The sequence below is a fragment of the Musa acuminata genome, chromosome BXJ3-8, assembly GCF_036884655.1.
Source record: "Musa acuminata AAA Group cultivar baxijiao chromosome BXJ3-8, Cavendish_Baxijiao_AAA, whole genome shotgun sequence".
In the NCBI taxonomy this organism is placed as follows: Eukaryota; Viridiplantae; Streptophyta; class Magnoliopsida; order Zingiberales; family Musaceae; genus Musa; species Musa acuminata.
The window spans coordinates 44,053,786-44,071,961 of NC_088356.1; the positions used below are offsets into that span (position 1 = coordinate 44,053,786).

At 43.4% G+C, this 18,176-nt stretch overlaps 3 protein-coding genes across 3 annotated transcripts; all 3 read right to left on the reverse strand.

Annotated features, from left to right (window-relative positions):
- Window positions 1-1,016: 1,016 nt before the first annotated feature.
- Window positions 1,017-9,502, reverse strand: LOC135645967 (respiratory burst oxidase homolog protein E-like). The gene is made up of 14 exons (XM_065164957.1): window positions 8,712-9,502; window positions 8,430-8,589; window positions 8,271-8,319; window positions 8,074-8,187; window positions 7,532-7,975; window positions 6,353-6,736; window positions 3,478-3,573; window positions 3,025-3,140; window positions 2,765-2,935; window positions 2,520-2,679; window positions 2,243-2,431; window positions 2,001-2,129; window positions 1,636-1,714; window positions 1,017-1,508 (listed from the first exon to the last, which is right to left on the reverse strand). The coding sequence occupies exons 1-14, from the start codon at window positions 9,376-9,378 to the stop codon at window positions 1,399-1,401; spliced, it is 2,868 nt and encodes a 955-aa protein (XP_065021029.1). The 5' UTR covers window positions 9,379-9,502; the 3' UTR covers window positions 1,017-1,398.
- A 753-nt stretch (window positions 9,503-10,255) lies between these two features.
- On the reverse strand, window positions 10,256-12,628 carry LOC135645968 (dormancy-associated protein homolog 3-like). Its single transcript, XM_065164959.1, has 5 exons — window positions 12,534-12,628; window positions 11,884-12,399; window positions 11,024-11,485; window positions 10,846-10,948; window positions 10,256-10,635 (listed from the first exon to the last, which is right to left on the reverse strand). The coding sequence occupies exons 3-5, from the start codon at window positions 11,244-11,246 to the stop codon at window positions 10,608-10,610; spliced, it is 354 nt and encodes a 117-aa protein (XP_065021031.1). The 5' UTR covers window positions 11,247-11,485; window positions 11,884-12,399; window positions 12,534-12,628; the 3' UTR covers window positions 10,256-10,607.
- A 2,366-nt stretch (window positions 12,629-14,994) lies between these two features.
- Window positions 14,995-17,879, reverse strand: LOC103995189 (uncharacterized). Its single transcript, XM_009415725.3, has 6 exons — window positions 17,564-17,879; window positions 17,122-17,215; window positions 16,862-16,923; window positions 16,732-16,788; window positions 16,447-16,650; window positions 14,995-15,339 (listed from the first exon to the last, which is right to left on the reverse strand). The coding sequence occupies exons 1-6, from the start codon at window positions 17,666-17,668 to the stop codon at window positions 15,217-15,219; spliced, it is 645 nt and encodes a 214-aa protein (XP_009414000.2). The 5' UTR covers window positions 17,669-17,879; the 3' UTR covers window positions 14,995-15,216.
- Window positions 17,880-18,176: the final 297 nt, after the last annotated feature.

The following is an 18,176-nucleotide window of genomic DNA, read 5'->3' on the forward strand; positions in this document are numbered from 1 at the left end:
ATATGTGTGTATATATATGTGTGTATATATATGTATGTATATATATAAATATGTATATATATATATATATGTATGTATATATATAAATATGTATATATGTATATATATATATATATATATATATATATATATATATAATTGTTGAGATTTAAAAACAATGGTAATTTGGTCAGGTTAATTCAGACAATAATTCAATCCCAAAAAATTAATCATGTTAAGTTTGGGTCAATCCTAATACATGTCAACCTAACTTTATTTTTTTAGAACTATTTAAGTTTTTTTTAAAAAATATTTTTCACACATGAAAAAATTTTAATATCTTGCCAATTCATGTGTGTGGGGCTACCATAGCTCTTCTTCTTCTTCTCTTTTGATTTGCCCATTCTCTTAAAATCCTTTATTCTGATGCCATGTTGAGATTTTAAAATTGGTTAGGAAGTTATATGAGTCATCACTTGACTCTTTTAATCTTTGACAATGCAAAACTATTCTTAGGATCGCTCTCTCTCTCTCTCTCTCTCTCATATTGAGCTAACTTCTAATTCTTTATTGTTATGTCAGCCGTGAAAATAATACAACCTCGATAAAAGTCTCTTTATGATATGGGGAATGATTAAAGCCGACATATGTCAGTCACCATTCCTCTTTCATTCATGCCAGCCATGAGAACATACAACCTCTCCTTGTAAAGAAACCACTGATAAAAATTGATATCTTTGCTCATCATTCATGTCAAGTAAAAGTACTGATAAGAAGCATCTTTTGGGACCAGTTAGTGCCACCACACACATTATTCCTTATGGCTTCAACTGAAAGGAAGCATCTTTTGGGCTTTAAGCTCTAAAGAAAGCCAAGCAACAATAAAGCAGGACAAGGCATCAAAGAGGCATGATTTAACTCATCTGATGTGTGACCAGCCTTTTTGCTTTTCTTTACTCATGAAATAAATTGAATTCCACAAAAAGTGATCAAGAAAACCTGTCTTTGATGCCTTCTTTTCCATAACAATTTGAATCTAAGTTTTAGAAAATAAATAATTTGGAATATGATAGTTTTCCATAATTCATTAGACAAGATACCAGAGGAAAAAAATATAGGTCGTATACAAGGATGATGCCTTAATAAAAATCTAAGAGGACTCCTAATGATATTAAGAGTCTCTCACAATCTAAGAGGACTCCTAATTAATGCAATTATTAAGACTGTACACATGAAATTATGAATAACGATGAGTGAGATAGCTTCCATCTCTATCTTCCTCAACTTGTGCTCTGTTGACTATTTGCTTGTGTAGATTGATTATGCAGGTTATATACACTTATAAGAGGATTATAGTAATTGGCTTCTGTGAACTGTATATCAAAAATTTTGATTCCATTGCTATACCGTATGCAGTGATCAGAAGTACTCTTTGTGGAAATGGAAGCGTGTTGACGTCCGGTGGCTCATCTCATGCGATAATTTCCTCAGCTCTTTTGCTAGTGTTGGTGTTCCACAGTAGAATACGCCTACATCAACCAGTAGATGAATGCTAAGTGGGAAAATTGATGAACACATTACTCGAATGACAGAGACTAAATTTGTTATTACAGTCTCATGAACGAGGTAAAAAGTTTTTGTATGTGAAGTTATTACCTACTGTCGCGCCGGGATGCTTGGAAGCTAACTTGGTGAATACTTCTTTCCAATTTGGTCTTGCAAAATGAGTTCTCACCTGACAAGGCAACAATTGCAATCATCATCAAGTTTGATGAAACAGAAATTATCGCAGAGATGCAATACTAACTAATTTCACCCACAAATAAATCCACTATGATCATTTCATCTCTGTACTCCACTAAGTATTGTTTCCGACTTAATTCGATGCTTAACTAGAAGTAGTGACTGTCAGACTGAAACAAGTAGTGTTCATTATAATTCCTTAAATATCTTTCAGAATTCCTTGCTCAATTAAATATTTTTCTGTGCACTGCTGTGATGAAAGTTTCCTGCATACTTACCCGAGTGCCCGAGACAATGTCCACTCCATGCTTAGCATGATTCAGAGCCTGCACCATTTTGAGGAGAGTGGTCCTTGCATCACGCTCCTCGTAAACACTAGTCAAGTAATTATGCATCTCTATAATACCCTGTTCCAATAAGTTAATAACATTTTGTTACTTCCATTGTTTAAAATATCTTGAATGAGCAATGCCAATGAATGCAACAAATTGGGGGGAGAGAGAGAGAGGCAAATGATAACCTTCTTGTCCATATCAGCCACATCATTCATTACTCCTTTGAACCACTCGAAGGATCCTGCTTCCCTTGTGACCCAGTAGAAATGAGCACTGCTTGTTCTGTATGATCTCTTCTTGGTGCTGCTACTGGTGGTAGAGATGCTGAAGCTGTTACTGCTAACTTCAGACCTACTAGTTTCCATTGCCAGTTCCTAAATAAAAGGCCTTAAATAAGAGAAATATTCCAAAAATCCAAAAATACAGATACCTCAGTGAAGCAAGCATGTACTATTGCTTTACCATGAGTTCATCGGCTAACTTAATGTTGTTGAGTAGGTCCCTAAGAATGCTTATAAAAGGTGTTGCCCCTATGCCAAGCCCCACCAGCAGTAGAACATCATAATTCCGGAAGTCTTGTGCTGGGGCACCATAAGGACCATCCACAAACAATCTAGGCAAGCTGCACAATAATTGAATTCAAGCATGAGCTCTTTTTCTTATGAACAGCCTTAGAGTTCTTTGCTGTAGTATATAAATTAAATCACCTTTTCTGTTCCAAAGAGCCCGATTCATTAAATGTGGCTTTCCCTGTTGAGTGTGGAGAGAAGTAGTTTTCTATAAATATGCGTTTAAGCTCCTGGGTCCAGTCACCACTTGTTCGAATGTGGACACTAAGATATTCGTCACCAGGAGCTGATGTAATGGAGAAAGGATGCCTGTTGGAATGAAAAGCACAATGTTGAGGTTTCTGTAAGAAATGAACTCAGTTAACAAAAGAAACAGCAACGATAGCTTCGGTATGAACCATTCAAATGGGGAGATGGTAGGGCATTGCAAAAATATGTATTGTCCGCTTCTATAACGAAATCCTTGTGGCTTGGACATTGTCACAGTCAACACACCACCAGGTAGCAAAGAAACCTGCACAGAGCAGTTGCTGTTGATCAATAGGGAGCTATCAAATCATCGCATCAAGCTTCATTATTGCATTTTACAGGATAAGCAAGTTGTAAAATTTGGAGTTTCTCATTTACAGTTGCATGTGAGATCACCACAAAACAAGTTGTCTGATAGATGACATGGTTTTTTATGCTATTTCTCAGATTTCTCCTATGTATAAACATTGTTCATTTTGTTACGCTTGTGAAGTTGGCAAAATAGTTCAACATTTATCAGGAAAAGGATAAAAAATTCAAGAAACATTATGACCATATACAGAGCACAAACTGAATAATGCACAGCTGAAGGGAACTAGTACCTTTAAAATCTTGACAGAGTAACCTTTGGACCGAAAGGCTCTCAGATTTCGCTCACCCAAATAGAGCAGCAATGGAACAGAGATGTACATCCATGTCTGTCCACAGCACCACATAAACAATGATTAATTAGATCAATCAATACATCAAACTAGTACTACAGTATCTAAACAAGTGTAACTGATATGGGTACAACTCGAACTTTTATGCTAGTGTTGTCACTGACTTCAGTACATTGGGAACACAATTAAACTCCAGTTATTAGTTCCATACATGTTAGGCTGTCTAAGATTTGCTTATGAAAAGATTAGTCTTTTGATTCATCAATAAATCTCATCCTGGTCCACGGAATCAAGTTTCAGCACAATGGTATTGATCATACAGTGGGCCAAGCAATCATCTAAAATATTGATCAAGAGTTGCCACCCTCGACATCGTGGTAGGGTATGCAGTACATGGAATTCCCAAAAAGAAATGGTGGTGGACAACCCAACATGTGACGGACCGACCTCTGGTTGACCATCAACGAAGGGAAACAAATGGGCAGAACATGCAATACACAAAAAGAATACAAGACAATCAAAGCCAAACCAGTTGAAGATAACTTTGTCACTTACCAGCTTCATAAATACTCCACACTTAAATATGTCGCTAAGTCCATGTTCATATCCGGAAATCTTAAATCTATGCAGGACCATGAACTGCCCGATGATTTAGAAGAATAAATAAGACAATGTAATTTAAATTAATGTGTTCTAGGCCAGTAAGTCTGCACTGTTTCAACTGGACCATTTAATGTTCATCAGAATTTACACATTGGAGGCTTCTGAAAGCTTCTTTTCAATCACAAGTTGGCAGTAATAATTCCTCATGCATAAAGTAGTATAGTTGCATCAAAGATGGTGCGTATAACAATTAATATAATAATACACTAATGTCATGAAGCTATGATGGATAACCTTTTCTCAAAAAGTTTTCTCTATTGAAACCGTACATTCAAAATGATTAAAGTTCAAATTAATAACAATAATAAGTCACAATATTCCAGCTACAATTGTCTTGTAAAATTGATTTTTTGATCTGAAAGGCAAACAATGACCACATAAAATTTATGAAATCTACACTCTGATCATCTTGATTTTATATATAATCAAATAATAAATCCAGAATACTTTCGTTTATTTACCAACACTTGTGATCTATCTTAACTATGCTCTTAACGCTGAATACAAAATTTTCATTTACTAATTGCAACTTTCTATTATTCTGATATAACCGGCATTCTTCATGGGCTCCTGAACATGATGGATATGACACTATGTTCAATTTTCTTACGTACCAAACGAATCCTAGGGCATATTTCAATCACCAACCATGGCATCTACGAACTAAACTAGTACTCTTGACGACATTATATCAAGTGGAACAATCTGGATTCCTTTCCTAAATACATAGCATGATACCATGGCCACTTGCAAGTTCCAAGTCAATCAGCACAAGCTGTCAACAAGACTTCAGGTTGAAGCCAACTTATTTGTGATCGCTACCTAACCTTTGAAGCAGATTATTTAATTGAAAGCTATACTTATCCTTCCATGTGAGGTGTTGGGCCAAATTCCAAGCCTCCATGACGCTACACTAAAAATAAAAAAGCATTCCTTACATCAGCTGTTTCAACCTAGGCACAACATATTCCATCATCAATTATAAGTTTGATGGTGGACCATGTTGTCAAATCCATCAGCAAGACTCTCTGTTTCTGACACACACACTCCCCCATAATCTCAGGGTAAAAAAGAAAAAAAAGAAGCAACTTTAGACCTGCTTTATCTGGTACTAAATTGTAAATACATATGAACAGAAAATTTTAATTGATGTGACTGTTTATCAAATGTGTCCTATCAAATTTGACATTGTTGCACCGGTCAGTCCGATGAGATCGGTCAAGATCTAAAATCTAGACTCGATTGATATACTAATCGAGTTAATTCTGTGTGGTGAAGGGCGGGGTCAAACTAACATTAGGAGGGCAATTTGGAACGGGATCCCGTCCAACCACCCTCGATGACAACTCGAACTCCATCTCAGATCTTAACCATCCAGATGTGACGTACGAGGAATTGGTGGTTGAGATGGGGGGGATTGGAGGATCTGGATTCTTCTTAGAAGTTGGAGAGGATCCGGCCTGTGGAAGCTTCCGGTCTGCTCCACAGCCACCGGGGCCCGCCCGTATTCGGTGCTTGTATCCGGTAATCGATGGGGACGTGAAAGTGGTGTTATTCCGTGTCTTGTCCCGATCGATCACATGTGCTTTGAGTGGACGTCCCATACTGAGGCGACGCTTTTCCTACCCTCGTCAAGATCTACCCATGTCGGCCCACCTGATTTCTCATCGGAGGCGATCCATATTCCTAGTGTTGGGGCCCCACAATGACCGCGACTCACATCTAGGTCCGAGTTTGAGTTTGACCAACTCATCACTCACCCAGACTCTATAGGGGGTGGCCCCACTAGAAACACGTAGACCCGTTTACTATATGATCGAGTTAGACCTGACGAACACCATGAATCTGGTTTAAAATGTCAGATCTTGAGAAAAGATCGGATGAATGCAATCACGAACCCAAATGCGGCGTCCAGAGTCGTGCCCCGACTTGGGGCCCGAGCGGTGCGATAGACAAATAACCACTAGTGTTAAGCTCCGACGCCGCACATGTTTCTTCCCGTGATTTGCGCTACGGCAGCATGCCGCAACGTAAGTCGGAGAACATACCCTTCTCATCTCGCCCCCGTCGCATCGCGTCCCATATGTCGTGTATATTTCAGGCAAATGCCGATGGAACTGAGAAAAAGAAAAAAAGAGTCCGAGGCACATACCGTTCGTTGGTACCACTTGTGGACGAGGAACACGAAGTAGCCGTGGATGAGCAGCAGGAGGTAGACGACGGCGAGCAGGTGGTGGGAGTACCAGAAGGCGTTGAACCCGGTGAGGCGGTTCAGGGGGAAGGGCAGCCGCACCCCGTTCTTCCTGAACCGGTGAGTCGCCAGGGTGAAAGACACCGCCATCAGCGCCACCATCGCGATCCCCGTCACCCCCTCCACCCCGGCCACCAGGCTCCTGTACGTGGGCTTCTCTGGCCCGAAGTACCTCGCCACCATCTCGTAGTGCGCCGGCGATGAGTTGATCAGCCGCGGGAAGTCGCACGCCAGGTGGTTCCCGGCGTGAAGCAGTATCCCGACCACTATGGCCGTCGCGATCATCTGTAACAACACATCAACAAATAACGAGTTTAATAATTAGGGAGTGTAACAATGCTTTAGTTTTCCTTTTCGGTACCATATAAATGTAAAAGAATCTTAACAACTTTTAATCAACATGCGTACGTACATATAAAATACGCACAGCATGTGGACGAGTCAACCACGTGGCTTAAACTTAAGAATACATCTCCTGGAAGCATCTTATAGATTAATAGTAACCGTGTTTTAAGTTTTGGGAAGGTATATGAGTTCGAAGAAAAAACCCATCTTCGATGAACTTGGGCGAAAAGAACAAAAACTGTGGTGGTTGGTGACGTCGATCGTGGCTGACCCCCACCAGCGACGACAACAGCAATCCACTGTCTGCTTAGGAACAGCTGACACACCTTGGCCGAAGAGGAACTTGACACGTCAGAGGCAAGGTATACGCCCCACTGCAGTAAGAGGAGGCGGCAGCAGGCCCTTCCCCGGTGCCTGCGAAGGGGCAGCACATGGGATCCACTTAGGATGGACTGGGCAATGCGTCGTATCCGCTCAACGCGGACCGTCGGCTACTATGGGAGGCCCAATACGAAGCTTGCAGTTGGCATCGCAAAACCAAACACGATAAGAGAGGTGCGAGTTTGGCGAGAAGAAGACAGCTCAACCACTACGTAATTAACGAGTGGCGAGGGAGAAAGTGCCTAGTGGCCGAGGACTCACTGACCACGATGTAATTTGGTGCAACATGCAAGCAAGATGTCAAGCATCGGAACGTCAGCGACAAAACAATGTGAAAGCGTTCGATCCACCTACCTTGTGGAAGGTGATGTTGTCGTCGAAGGGGACGAAGAGTCGGGCGCGGGTGGAGCGGAGCCACGTGAGGGTGTTCCGGCAGACGGGAAGTAGCACGAGGGACATGTTGAGCTTGAGCGTCTCGGCAGCGCCCTTGGCGGTGGGGAGGCAGTAGCCCATCACCCGGAACGCTGTCCGCTGCCGGTACTGCGTGAACTTCCAGGCGAACAGGCCCGCCATGGCGGCTACCCACAGTGCCACCACCCACGCCCGCTGCCAGTTCTCCCGAGCCGCCAGCCGCAGCCTCGTGGCGGCGCGCCGGGGGCTGAACCAGGGGCGGCGCGGGGGCTTCGGCGCGCCGCCGGGGATGGTCTGGCTCCACGCCGCGGCGCTCGCCGTGCTCAGCGGCCGGCTGTAGTTCATGTAGGTGTCCCGCTGCAGCAGCAGCGCCTCCAGCTGCCACAGCTGTCAACCAAAACAGAGCAACAGACCGCAGTGAGCAGGCTTCATCTGCCATGCGCTGGACACGTAGTTAAACAAGAAACTACAGCGGTCGTGTTCACCTCGATGTAGCCAAGGTTTTCGGGGTCCAGCTCCTCCATGATGAGCGCCGCATACTCCTCTGCCTGCTCTTTGAGCTTGGCCAGCTTGTTGGCCGAACAACTCAGAATTATCAACTGTGCCCCAGCAAAATGGAAAGTAAACACACTGACACCACCAAAATCAACACCGGTAATTGAACATGCCAGGGTGAGCTCACCTCCTGTACTTCCTGCCTCGTTATCCTCCCATCCACATTGGTATCCACCCTATCGCAGGACAATCGCAGGAAGTAGTAAGGAAAAGGCTTCTATCAATGATCGAAATTTCAAGAACTACAAGTAAAGAGAGAATTTAGGGCACTCTGGTAATTGCGTACATGTCGAAGAAGATTTGGAGGCGGGCGTCGAAGCTTTGATCGGAAATTTGGACCCAGAAATCGTAGAGCTCTTCTTTGGTTATCCTCTCCAAGTTTTGGCGCCGCCTTCTCGCCAGGGCGTCGAATATGCCCACCGCGAACTCCTTCGAATCCACCATTCCTGCGAGGAGGGGAGATCGAGATGAAACCAGAGCGGTTATCTGTCATCTATCTGGGGGTTATTCGATCCTGATTCGAATACAAGGGACGACAAGAGGGTGTGTGAAAGAGAGAGGGACGGACCGATGCATTCGCCGAAGTCCTCACGGGAGAGCAAGCCATCCTTTGCAAGCACGGCGAAACGGTCCTCCACCCGGCCCCAGAGCTCGGCCAAGTTCGCCGTGGCCGTCGTCGTCCGGCTGATGAAGCGGAGCCCCTTAAGGGCCCGCTGCGCCCCGGACCGCGTTCGCTCCAGCCGCGCACGGATCCGTCGGGCGTCGCGCGACGACATGGCGGTCGCGGGGGCCGGGAGCGGGCCGGACCCCGAGGCCGAAGCCGACTCCTCGGCAGCCAGCATCTCCGCCAGCGTCCGCCGCGGTGTCGGCGACAGCAGCCACGAGAACTTGCGCCGGATCCGCGACGCCGTCGACGAGCTCCGGCTCAGGCTAGCGGACGACTCCCGCCCCGCCGCCGCCGCCGCCGCAGCGGCAGCAGCGGCAGCGGATGTCGGCGTGACACTCCGCACCACCATCGACTCCTCGTCCAGCTCCAGCATCACCTCCACCAGATCGCTCTGGTCGTTGAGGAAAACAGGCAGCATTCCGCCTCCGCCGCCGCGGCGACCGCCATAGCCGTAGCCGTGGAAAACCGACTCATCGCTGGAGTCCTCATCCTCCGCGAGGATGTCGGCGATCCGCCGGTGGCGCGACTTCCGGACGCCCCCGCAGCCTGATGGCGGCGTCCTCACCATCTCCCCGGTGCGCCGCTCTCTCCCGATCCCCTTTTTCTTTTCCTCTTTATTACCCTCTTCCTCTTCTTGCCATAGTTCCACTTCTTCTCACCTTCTTAAAACGAACACAAGAAGGAAACGCTTTTGCGATGGTAAGCTCCAACGCTGAAGAGTGGTTAGGATTCGTGGTAGAAACCAAGCAGACGTGAGAGAGAGAAAGAGAGGCAAAATAAAAAGTTAAACATAGTAAAAACGAATAAAAAATTCATGAACCAATTCGACCGTCAAATGCCAATTCGACGTCTCTGATTGGCCGACTCGATAAATTTCGTTTGATTAAGACAAAAAAAACTCCGCGTGATGCATCGCGCGCGGATCTCAAAGCGAGAGCTCGTCTGATTGACGGTGCTCGTGAGTTGCAGGGATGAGGCGGTCACCGACGGGAATCGGTGCGTGTCACTTCTAAGGAGCCGGTCAACATGAGTCGGCGCGAGCCGGGAAGCAGAGCCACGAAGCGTGCGACCGGCTATGGTCGGTGGCTCGAAGACGAGAACGCCCCTATGTCGGAAGGAGGCATAAACGATGGGCTCGGGCAAAGTGGTAAATCTAGCATTCCACAGGCGAGAAAGGGTAGTTTGGGTAATTTGGATCATGGGTCCAGCTAATTCTAGCTGTTTGAGAACATGCAACGGCGGATGGAGATTGGCGTCCGGTGTTTAGCGATGCTATTTCTCTCTGACTAATTTGCCCTCCTCCCTCTATAAAAAGAAGAAATATTAACATGTCTTCGTTTCACCAACTCTGACATAACATGAAGGAAATAGTTTAAAAGGACCTTCTAGAAGATTCTAGCTCAAATTTGATCATTAAATAATTAACACATTTTAGACGGGTCGGATAAGATACATATGGATATCCATATTAGCCATATATGGATAACATGCATTGCATTGCATGTTGCATCACCACCCACCAATTTACATGGGAAATAACATAAAAATTACAAAGAAAAAAGAAAAAAAATATGGGGAGAAGGTAAAATAAAAATAAAAATAAAAAACCAGTGTGACATGGTCAGAATACATGAATACTTGCTACATTACTATCCTTGTCCTCTCTCCCTTGGTAGCTTCATTTCCAGCTACACAATTCTACATCCTACATACAGATGAAGAAACACAAGCTGACTGCAACTCTTTTGTTTGCATCATTTGATGTTTTGATTTCCTCTCCTCCATTTCAGATTAGGGTCACTTCTCCAGGGAACTTATCACCACCCTGCAATCCAAGTTTCTTTCTTGAACAGTTGGATCAAAGTTGTTTACAGCCGCCAATTGTGCCAAAATGAATGAATAATTACGAGCAAAATATGAATTAGGGTTTCCTGTGGAAAACTACACATAAAAAGATAGCAGTTTTTTTATGTACGGATTATTAGGTTTCCTGTGCAAAGAATTTATGTTTCGAAAGGGGTATAGAGGGACGAACCAGTCGTAGACGGTGGGGTTCCTGGACTCGACCGTTTGCATTCCCTCCGCCGCCGGCACCGACTTCCTCTGCAGCCTCTTCCAGTCTCCTCTCGGCCCCGGAGCTGCAGAAGAAGCGGTTCAAAAGACGAACTTTTCATGTTACTGGACCTTCGACAACCACGTAACAGACAACTCACGCGCGACGGGGGAGTCGGGGGCGCTGGTCGGCGAGGAGGGGGAGCGGGGGGAGGAGGCCGGGGTGCGGAGGATGGTGATGCTGCGGCTGACCTGGCCGGCAGCGGCAGCGGTAGCGGCGGCGGCGGCGGAGGAGGAGGAGGAGAAGGAGTTGTACTTGCGGAGCTTGCGGAGGGGCGGGGGGCCGGCGATGGTGTCGTCCCACAGCTGGTCGAGAAGGCCCATGTGGTTTGCTTTGCTCTCCTTCTTTCTCCCTCGAGAAGAGTTTTGAGACTCCGAAAGGAGAGACTTTTGCGCTCTCGTGTTGGGAGATCGGAGGGAGCTGAGGTTGGCATTTATCGAGGACGGCAGTGGGTTTGTTTTGAATAAGGTCAAAATTGGTCAAAATTAACCCTTTAAATTGGCTGGCTCAGCTTGGGCTTGATTTGGCTTCCTCCCTTCAATTTTCTATTCTTTTCCTTACCCTAAAATATGGATTCCATTAGTAGTTCCTCTACCTCTATTTTTAAGTAAAAATTATACACAAAAAATGGATTCTATATCTCTTTCCTTCCACTGGGGAAAAAAAAAAAAACCTCAGCTTACCTCTAACTGTAGGTCTTTTTTTTCTTATTTTCAAGTTAATGCATTCATTAAACACATATACCTAATAAGTAGGCACTTGCAGAATATGTATAAGAAAAGGGTAAAATTGCATATACATAATTCACTTCAATTAAAAAAAATGAGTTTAAGAGAAAAATATTTAGGATTTTGACAATACTTAGTGACTCTTATTTATAAAAATTGATGAATAAAATATTTCTAAAATAAAAAAAACTTTCAAAGAATATTTTTCAACATGATTGATTGAACTCATTACCAGAGGACCAATTTTGTGTATGATTTATTGAAACAAGGGAGCTGAGAGGGAGAGCCAATTGATGTCAAGATGATATGCTTCTGGAATTAGTAGGCTACACAAGGCCTACCAGATTTAAGTGGTCTTTCTATTGGGAAGACCCTTGTGATATCTCTGGTTCATACAAGCAAAATAAGCATCAGCAAAAAATGATATAGCCATCTCACAGTATTGATCTGCATGTATATTGGAAGTAGATACTAAAAGAATCACTTTTTCTAGGTTTTGCATGAAGATCAGAAGCTTTCACAAATCACAATTCACATAGACAATTGATGCTTCAAGTCTAACTGCTTAATCTTCCATCCAAAAGAGAGAATTTTAACTGTTTGATTCTACCTTAAGTGGATAAGAAACCTGGAGCAGGAAATAAAAGCTCATCACCACATCCATTTGTTGTCACTCATGAAATCAGTGTCACCACCACTGATAACTCTAATTGTGACAGGCATCTAATTTCAGCTTCTGGTAGCTGGCCTGAGAAATTTTTTGAAGACAAAGCACAAGCAATTTAGTCTTACATATTTGTAAGAGATTGATTGTACCAAACACAACTTAAAAAGAAGAGAAAATATTCTTCAAAGTAGAGGAATGCCAACAACTGAAGTTACCCATTGGAGAGGTCAACCAACTTATGTTAGGACAATCAGTATCTGAAGTGGAGGAGCTTTCTCACCTCCCTATCTTCAACAAGAAGACCATCTGACTAGAATAAAAAAAACAGACAATTATTATTAATGGTAGGTTCCATAATCTATTTTTCTGGGAATTAATCTCCATACAAGGAGGGAAGAACAGGAAGCTTCTGTATAGAGCCCATGGATTCCCACAACCCTAGTTGAAAGTGAAGGTTCTGAACATGATCCAATTGGTTTTCATTTTATCTATCTCAAGTTCATGAACATGGATTTTCCATTTCGGGTGTGCCATGTTATGTGGGGCATAAGAACCCTATTTTTTCACTCCTTTTCTCCTTCTTCTGCCCTTCTACTTCAATCATATAACTAGAGACAAGAAGATCCAGAATATTCCAAAGTGGATAAGGCAAGGTGACATGGGGAGCTTTGGATTTTTCATCCCTTAGGATCCTCATCATGAATAGACAAGTTGCCAAAAGTGCTATTTCCTCCTATTGCAGCTTTAACTTTTTGCCCTCAGAATGTGTAGAATTGCTTGCACAGGCTATTTAAAAGGGGAAAATAACTTCTGATGGATTGGAATACAGGAGAGACCAATCATTTCCAACAGTGAACAAGATTTATAGAAATATGCCATCATAATGAATTTCCAGTATGCATCTCTTTTTCACCTACTCTATACAACTAAATAGTTCTCAAAAAAAGAATAAAAATGATGACACCCATCCCAGCAGGAGATTGTTTTATTTACTAACATGAATATTCTTATATTCTCCATCTTTGGTGTTTCATCAAAATTGATTATTGTTTTGATAACTCAGACTTTCCTTATTCTAAATGTAGACATGACTGCTAAGCTAGAAATGACTGTGTTCATGGAACTAAATCACTTAAATGTCTTACTCTTTGATTCTAAATTGTAATACACTAGTAGTTCTTTCTTTTTCTTTTTTTTTGAGATCATCACTCGAAGCCAAATCAAATAAAGGATGCAACCCAAAGAGGAAAAAGAGTTCCTTTATTTCTTATGGATTCCCGATTTGCATATTTTCTTAACAAACGACAACAAAATATTTTATGTCAACTGTAACATATTTAACCAGAGGTTTCTATTAGAAGAAATACAACAACAACAACAACAACAATGATCCATAATGTCCCAATTACTTGAGGGCCAGAGATCTTAGTTACCCCTCTAATCTAGCTACTTCCTTATGGAAAATCCAAGAGAATGCAACAAATTAATATAGACCACGACAAGAGGAAGCCCTCTGAAGTAATGAAGCAAGATAATAATAGCAAATAAAAGCAGAAAACAAAGCTGAGAGAGAGAGAGAGAGAGAGAGAGAGAGATAAAACTTCCTATAAAAAAAAATTAAGCGAGCCGAAATCCCAAGTGTAAATAAGAACACACACATACCCACATATACACCCACATGCTTACCAATTTTTTGGTGTTAAAAATAGACAAGAAATATAGATAATACCAACAAACAGAAAAAAAAAAAAAAAAAAAAGAACAAATAAGTGCATTGATTCATGCACTCTATGTAGAATTGCTCTAATGCTTATTCTCTATCTTGGTATGTCTACAAGGTAGACCTTGTAAAGGGACATCAAGTCATGAGGATAAGGTTATCCTCCAAAAGAAAGAAAAGTGAAACAGCTTAAACTGTGCCACTTGCTCTAATCTCATTTAATAGCATCTCTGCACTACAGGAAACTTTTAGACCTACAGGCACATATATCTGCATGGGACAGAGGCTCAGTTACTTCCCTTGGGACCTTATTGTCTTTCTTTTATCTTACCTGGATCATCTCTTCGATTTAGTTGTATATGCAAAAGGACAATGTCTCTCAACTCGAGTATCTGATACCTCTTGTCCTGTCAACAGGGGAAAAAGCTTCCCTTGTTGCCTTTTGGGAACCACTAAGTTGGATTGCAACCACTTACAAGCTTAGACACTGCATTTATTTGGAATTGTCACTGCAAGAACCTTGAATCTGGACATAATAGTATTCTTGTTCCCTCCCCTTCTTTCTTCTATTTTGTTCTTGTACTTTTAGGGGTTTGTATTAGGCCAACCTACAAGTCCTGAGTTCTTTAAATCTTTGATAACTTAGCTATGTGAATGCACCTGTCCACATTGGTTTACCTTTCAGTATATAATTTGCTTTCAGCACATCCTGTTCAATTTTTTTCCCAAATTTGTCCAAATAGATGTCTCTTACAAGTTTCTTGTGGCTTAGTGTTGCTTTACTATTGTAAAGTTACTATGATAAGTCTGCTTATGGGTTTGGTTTCATTGAATAAATGCCTGTTTCTACTGTGTGTCACCAAATGGATTCAAATCCTTTAGTACCAACACTTAATATATGGTGGTCATTGTCATCCTAACCTAGCTGAATTATAATTTAACTTGGTAAAGAAGCATTTGATAAGTCTTCAATCGAGAAATTTATTTGAATAAAAGGAGTACATGAAATTGAGCAGAGGACCATGCCGACCATCCTACAATTACAAGTTCCAGTCTACCAGCCTACCACTACTACTAGTAATCATTTTCTACAGTGCAAGGTTGAAGAACTGCAGGGTAGGAAGTTTTACCTGAAACACTCAGAAGAGTGAAATAAATACAGGTGCAATTCTAGAACTCTAAGCTGAGACCTTAGCATTGTGAGATGAGTTGTCATGCTTGGATGATGCCTTTTGCTTTCTTCTGTTCCTTCTCTTGCTGTTGCTACCTCTTCCTTTTGAGGATTGCCCTGCATCCTTTGTCTGCCAATGCAGATTTAAAATTCAGAAGGCGACTAATAAAAATATTATACCATACAGAAGTGCTGATCCAAAACATGGAAGAAGTTGCAAGGCATTCAGATAGAAGGATTAAAAAGGTGGCAAGCATAGTTAGCTGTCTGAATCTGCTTCAAGCATGGCAACTTATAGATTATCCTACATCTTAAAATTATTCTCTCAAAGAAGCCACCTCATTCCAGTTGCTATATTTGAAGTTATAAAGTAGATATGTCCCGATCTGACTTGGTAAAGCCATGCCTCTATCATTCTCAACCTCCACAAATCATCAGCCTGCCAGGTCAAATTATGTGGCAGAAACTAGATATCATCTGATGAACTGCCTCTTCTGGCATGCTACTTTGTGTATTTCCAGCAAAAGATGGCAACCGAAAAACATGCTCAAAATGATGTGAGATGATACCAACATCCACTTGCTTCAGAATCTTACTACAGGAACCACTCTTTTTGTCAAGCTAAATAGGGTGATTGCTCAAGCTAAGCAATCAACTTAGTGGGGAAATAAATGCTATGACTGTCATGAATCACTTTTTTTACATCAAGTAGTGCTCTGAAGAAAATATCTAAATTTCAAACAGTAATGCATGGTGAACACACAAAATGCATATAGGAAACCAATGATGCATGAATGTCATAGTGAATTGAGTGTGATATGTTTGCCTTTCCACATGCAATGAAAGCACCATGTTGGTGTGCCATTGCTAACACATCAACACCAGTATAAGTGCCTTTTTCTGTGTTACTGATTGCTATATGTTGCATATGTGTATGTGATAAAGATTGACCTAATCCTATGAACTGTCAACTTCTGTAGCATGTCAAATTCAATGTAACCTATAACAATGTTGGTAGGATGAACTCGGAGGACAAGTAGCCAAGAAATGCTTGGGTGAGTCCAGTGCATAGCTGTATGGATGAAGATGAAGAACTCAATGGACATGTGAGAGAGACACAAGGGTGCAGGAACAAGTACTGAGAACTTTCTCTGCAAGTTTGGGACCCGCAGCAACAGCAGGTACGTGGAGATCCCTGGGAGGAGTGGGGATGGGAAGAGTGGACTCGGCGACTCACCCCGAGGCAGAACCCAATGGCGGCCGGGTCCAACTCGTCCGGCTTCCGCTTGCCCGAGTCCATCGCCGAGTTGTCCCGTTTGCTGCCGCAGGACGCCGCGCCCGAGGTGGCCGAGGAGTGGCCGCAGAATCCCGCGTCCAGATCGTCGTGGAACATCTCCACGAACATCTGCTGCAGCTGCTCGAAGCTCTCCTGGCCGCTCCCCTGCACCAACGCCCCGTCGCCTCAAACGAGAAGAAGCACAAATGAGATGAATTCAGAGCAACTCAAAGACAAGCGACTTACACAGCGTTTGGTTTGCCTCATCATTTGCGCCATCTCCCCAAGAAACTCCACCATCCCCTGCGACGAAAGGGGTGATCGAGAGAAACAAAGGAAAAATCGAGGAATCGCACCAAAGTAAAAGTTGGTTTACCTCTTCGTCTTTGTCGTAGGCTCCAACATCGTACAGAAATCTCTTGTTGGAGTCGGAGAGAACTGTGCCTCAACATGACAGAAGAACGGGAACCCATAAAAATGCCTCTTTTTTGTGTGTATGGAACGAGCAGACTACGATTTTGCTGAATCACGGAGCAGATACCTCTAGCTTCGTATCTTTGTCATCATTTGATGACATGGTCTGTAGAGATCAGGGAAAAGGTGGGTGCAGAGGGGAGGAAAAGACGGGGAACGAACCAGAGTAGGCTTTCTGGATCTCCTGGAACTGCTGCTTCGCTTCCTTCATGCGAATCTCATTACCCGACGCCGAGCACTTATCGGGATGCCACTTCTGTCGCGAACAGTAGGGAAAAGATGAGAGTTTTCAGTAGAAACAAAGAGTTCGCGTCGATTCCAAAAGTTCTACTCGACCAACAAGAAGAAGGTAACGAAGCAAAACGAAAAAGGTTTCAGAGTTGAGTGACGCAAAAGAATTACGCGCAGGTCGCATCGATTCCTTGCGCCACGAATCAATGATATCGAGATCAAAAGGAAAGATCATAAAACCCCAAGCCTTCAGAGGAATAATTATAGACAAAAGTTGCCGTTCTTCCAAAGATCCGACTTTTGATGTATGGAGGAGGTCTGAGATCAACGACGATCATGACGAAGAGTGGGGATTCTCGATTCAGCACAATACCAAAGCGAGCTTCTTGTACGCATTCCTGAGCTCCGCCTCGGAGCACTCCTTCTTCAGCCCCAGCACCGAGTAGAAATCGCCGCTTGCATCCATGTCGCCCGCCATTGCAGCAAAACCACCGCCACCGAAAAGCAGATTCCGCCTCTATCCCCCTCCTCGCGCCGCCGCAAACCTGGATAGAACAAGTCGAAGAACTCACACACGTAGTAGTACCAACCCATTACATCTCTAACACGTAACTACAAGAGCCTCGAGAAACCCCCGCGGCACGCCCTCCACGAATCCCCCACAGGAAATCGGTGCGTTCCTCTCGATCATTCCTCCCCCTTTAAAGTGGCAGCAGGGCTCCCCCGCGGTAACTATCACCCCACCCTTATCTTTTCCAGCCTCGAGTGGAACCGTGATCCCACCGTAGGATGGGTGTCCATGATGCGTACCGACGGTCCAGATCGGTTAATACAAGATATTTTTGTCGCCTCTCCAGAAAGTTCCGTGGTTGAGGCCCGCTCTGGACGCCAACTTCCACCGTGACATTTACGGGATTGCCACTGTAGCTGTGAGAGAGCGGGAGAGGTGGCGGAAAGCCTCCCTTAACGGGTAAAAGCCGGGGCGG

What these genes read in the sequence shown, in the direction of transcription:
- LOC135645967 (XM_065164957.1), bottom strand. Translation starts at nt 9,378, where the DNA reads ATGGTGAGGACGCCGCCATCAGGCTGCGGGGGCGTCCGGAAGTCGCGC. An exon ending in GGACTTCGGCGAATGCATCG is followed by an intron (nt 8,590 to 8,711) that starts GTCCGTCCCTCT and finishes CCCTCCTCGCAG; the next exon opens with GAATGGTGGATTCGAAGGAG. An exon ending in AAAACCTTGGCTACATCGAG is followed by an intron (nt 7,976 to 8,073) that starts GTGAACACGACC and finishes TTTGGTTGACAG; the next exon opens with CTGTGGCAGCTGGAGGCGCT.
- LOC135645968 (XM_065164959.1), bottom strand. Translation starts at nt 11,246, where the DNA reads ATGGGCCTTCTCGACCAGCTGTGGGACGACACCATCGCCGGCCCCCCG. An exon ending in CCCCGACTCCCCCGTCGCGC is followed by an intron (nt 10,949 to 11,023) that starts GTGAGTTGTCTG and finishes CTTCTTCTGCAG; the next exon opens with CTCCGGGGCCGAGAGGAGAC. An exon ending in AACCCCACCGTCTACGACTG is followed by an intron (nt 10,636 to 10,845) that starts GTTCGTCCCTCT and finishes CTTGGATTGCAG; the next exon opens with GGTGGTGATAAGTTCCCTGG.
- LOC103995189 (XM_009415725.3), bottom strand. Translation starts at nt 17,668, where the DNA reads ATGGCGGGCGACATGGATGCAAGCGGCGATTTCTACTCGGTGCTGGGG. An exon ending in CGTACAAGAAGCTCGCTTTG is followed by an intron (nt 17,216 to 17,563) that starts GTATTGTGCTGA and finishes TGTTCGCGACAG; the next exon opens with AAGTGGCATCCCGATAAGTG. An exon ending in CCTACGACAAAGACGAAGAG is followed by an intron (nt 16,789 to 16,861) that starts GTAAACCAACTT and finishes CTTTCGTCGCAG; the next exon opens with GGGATGGTGGAGTTTCTTGG.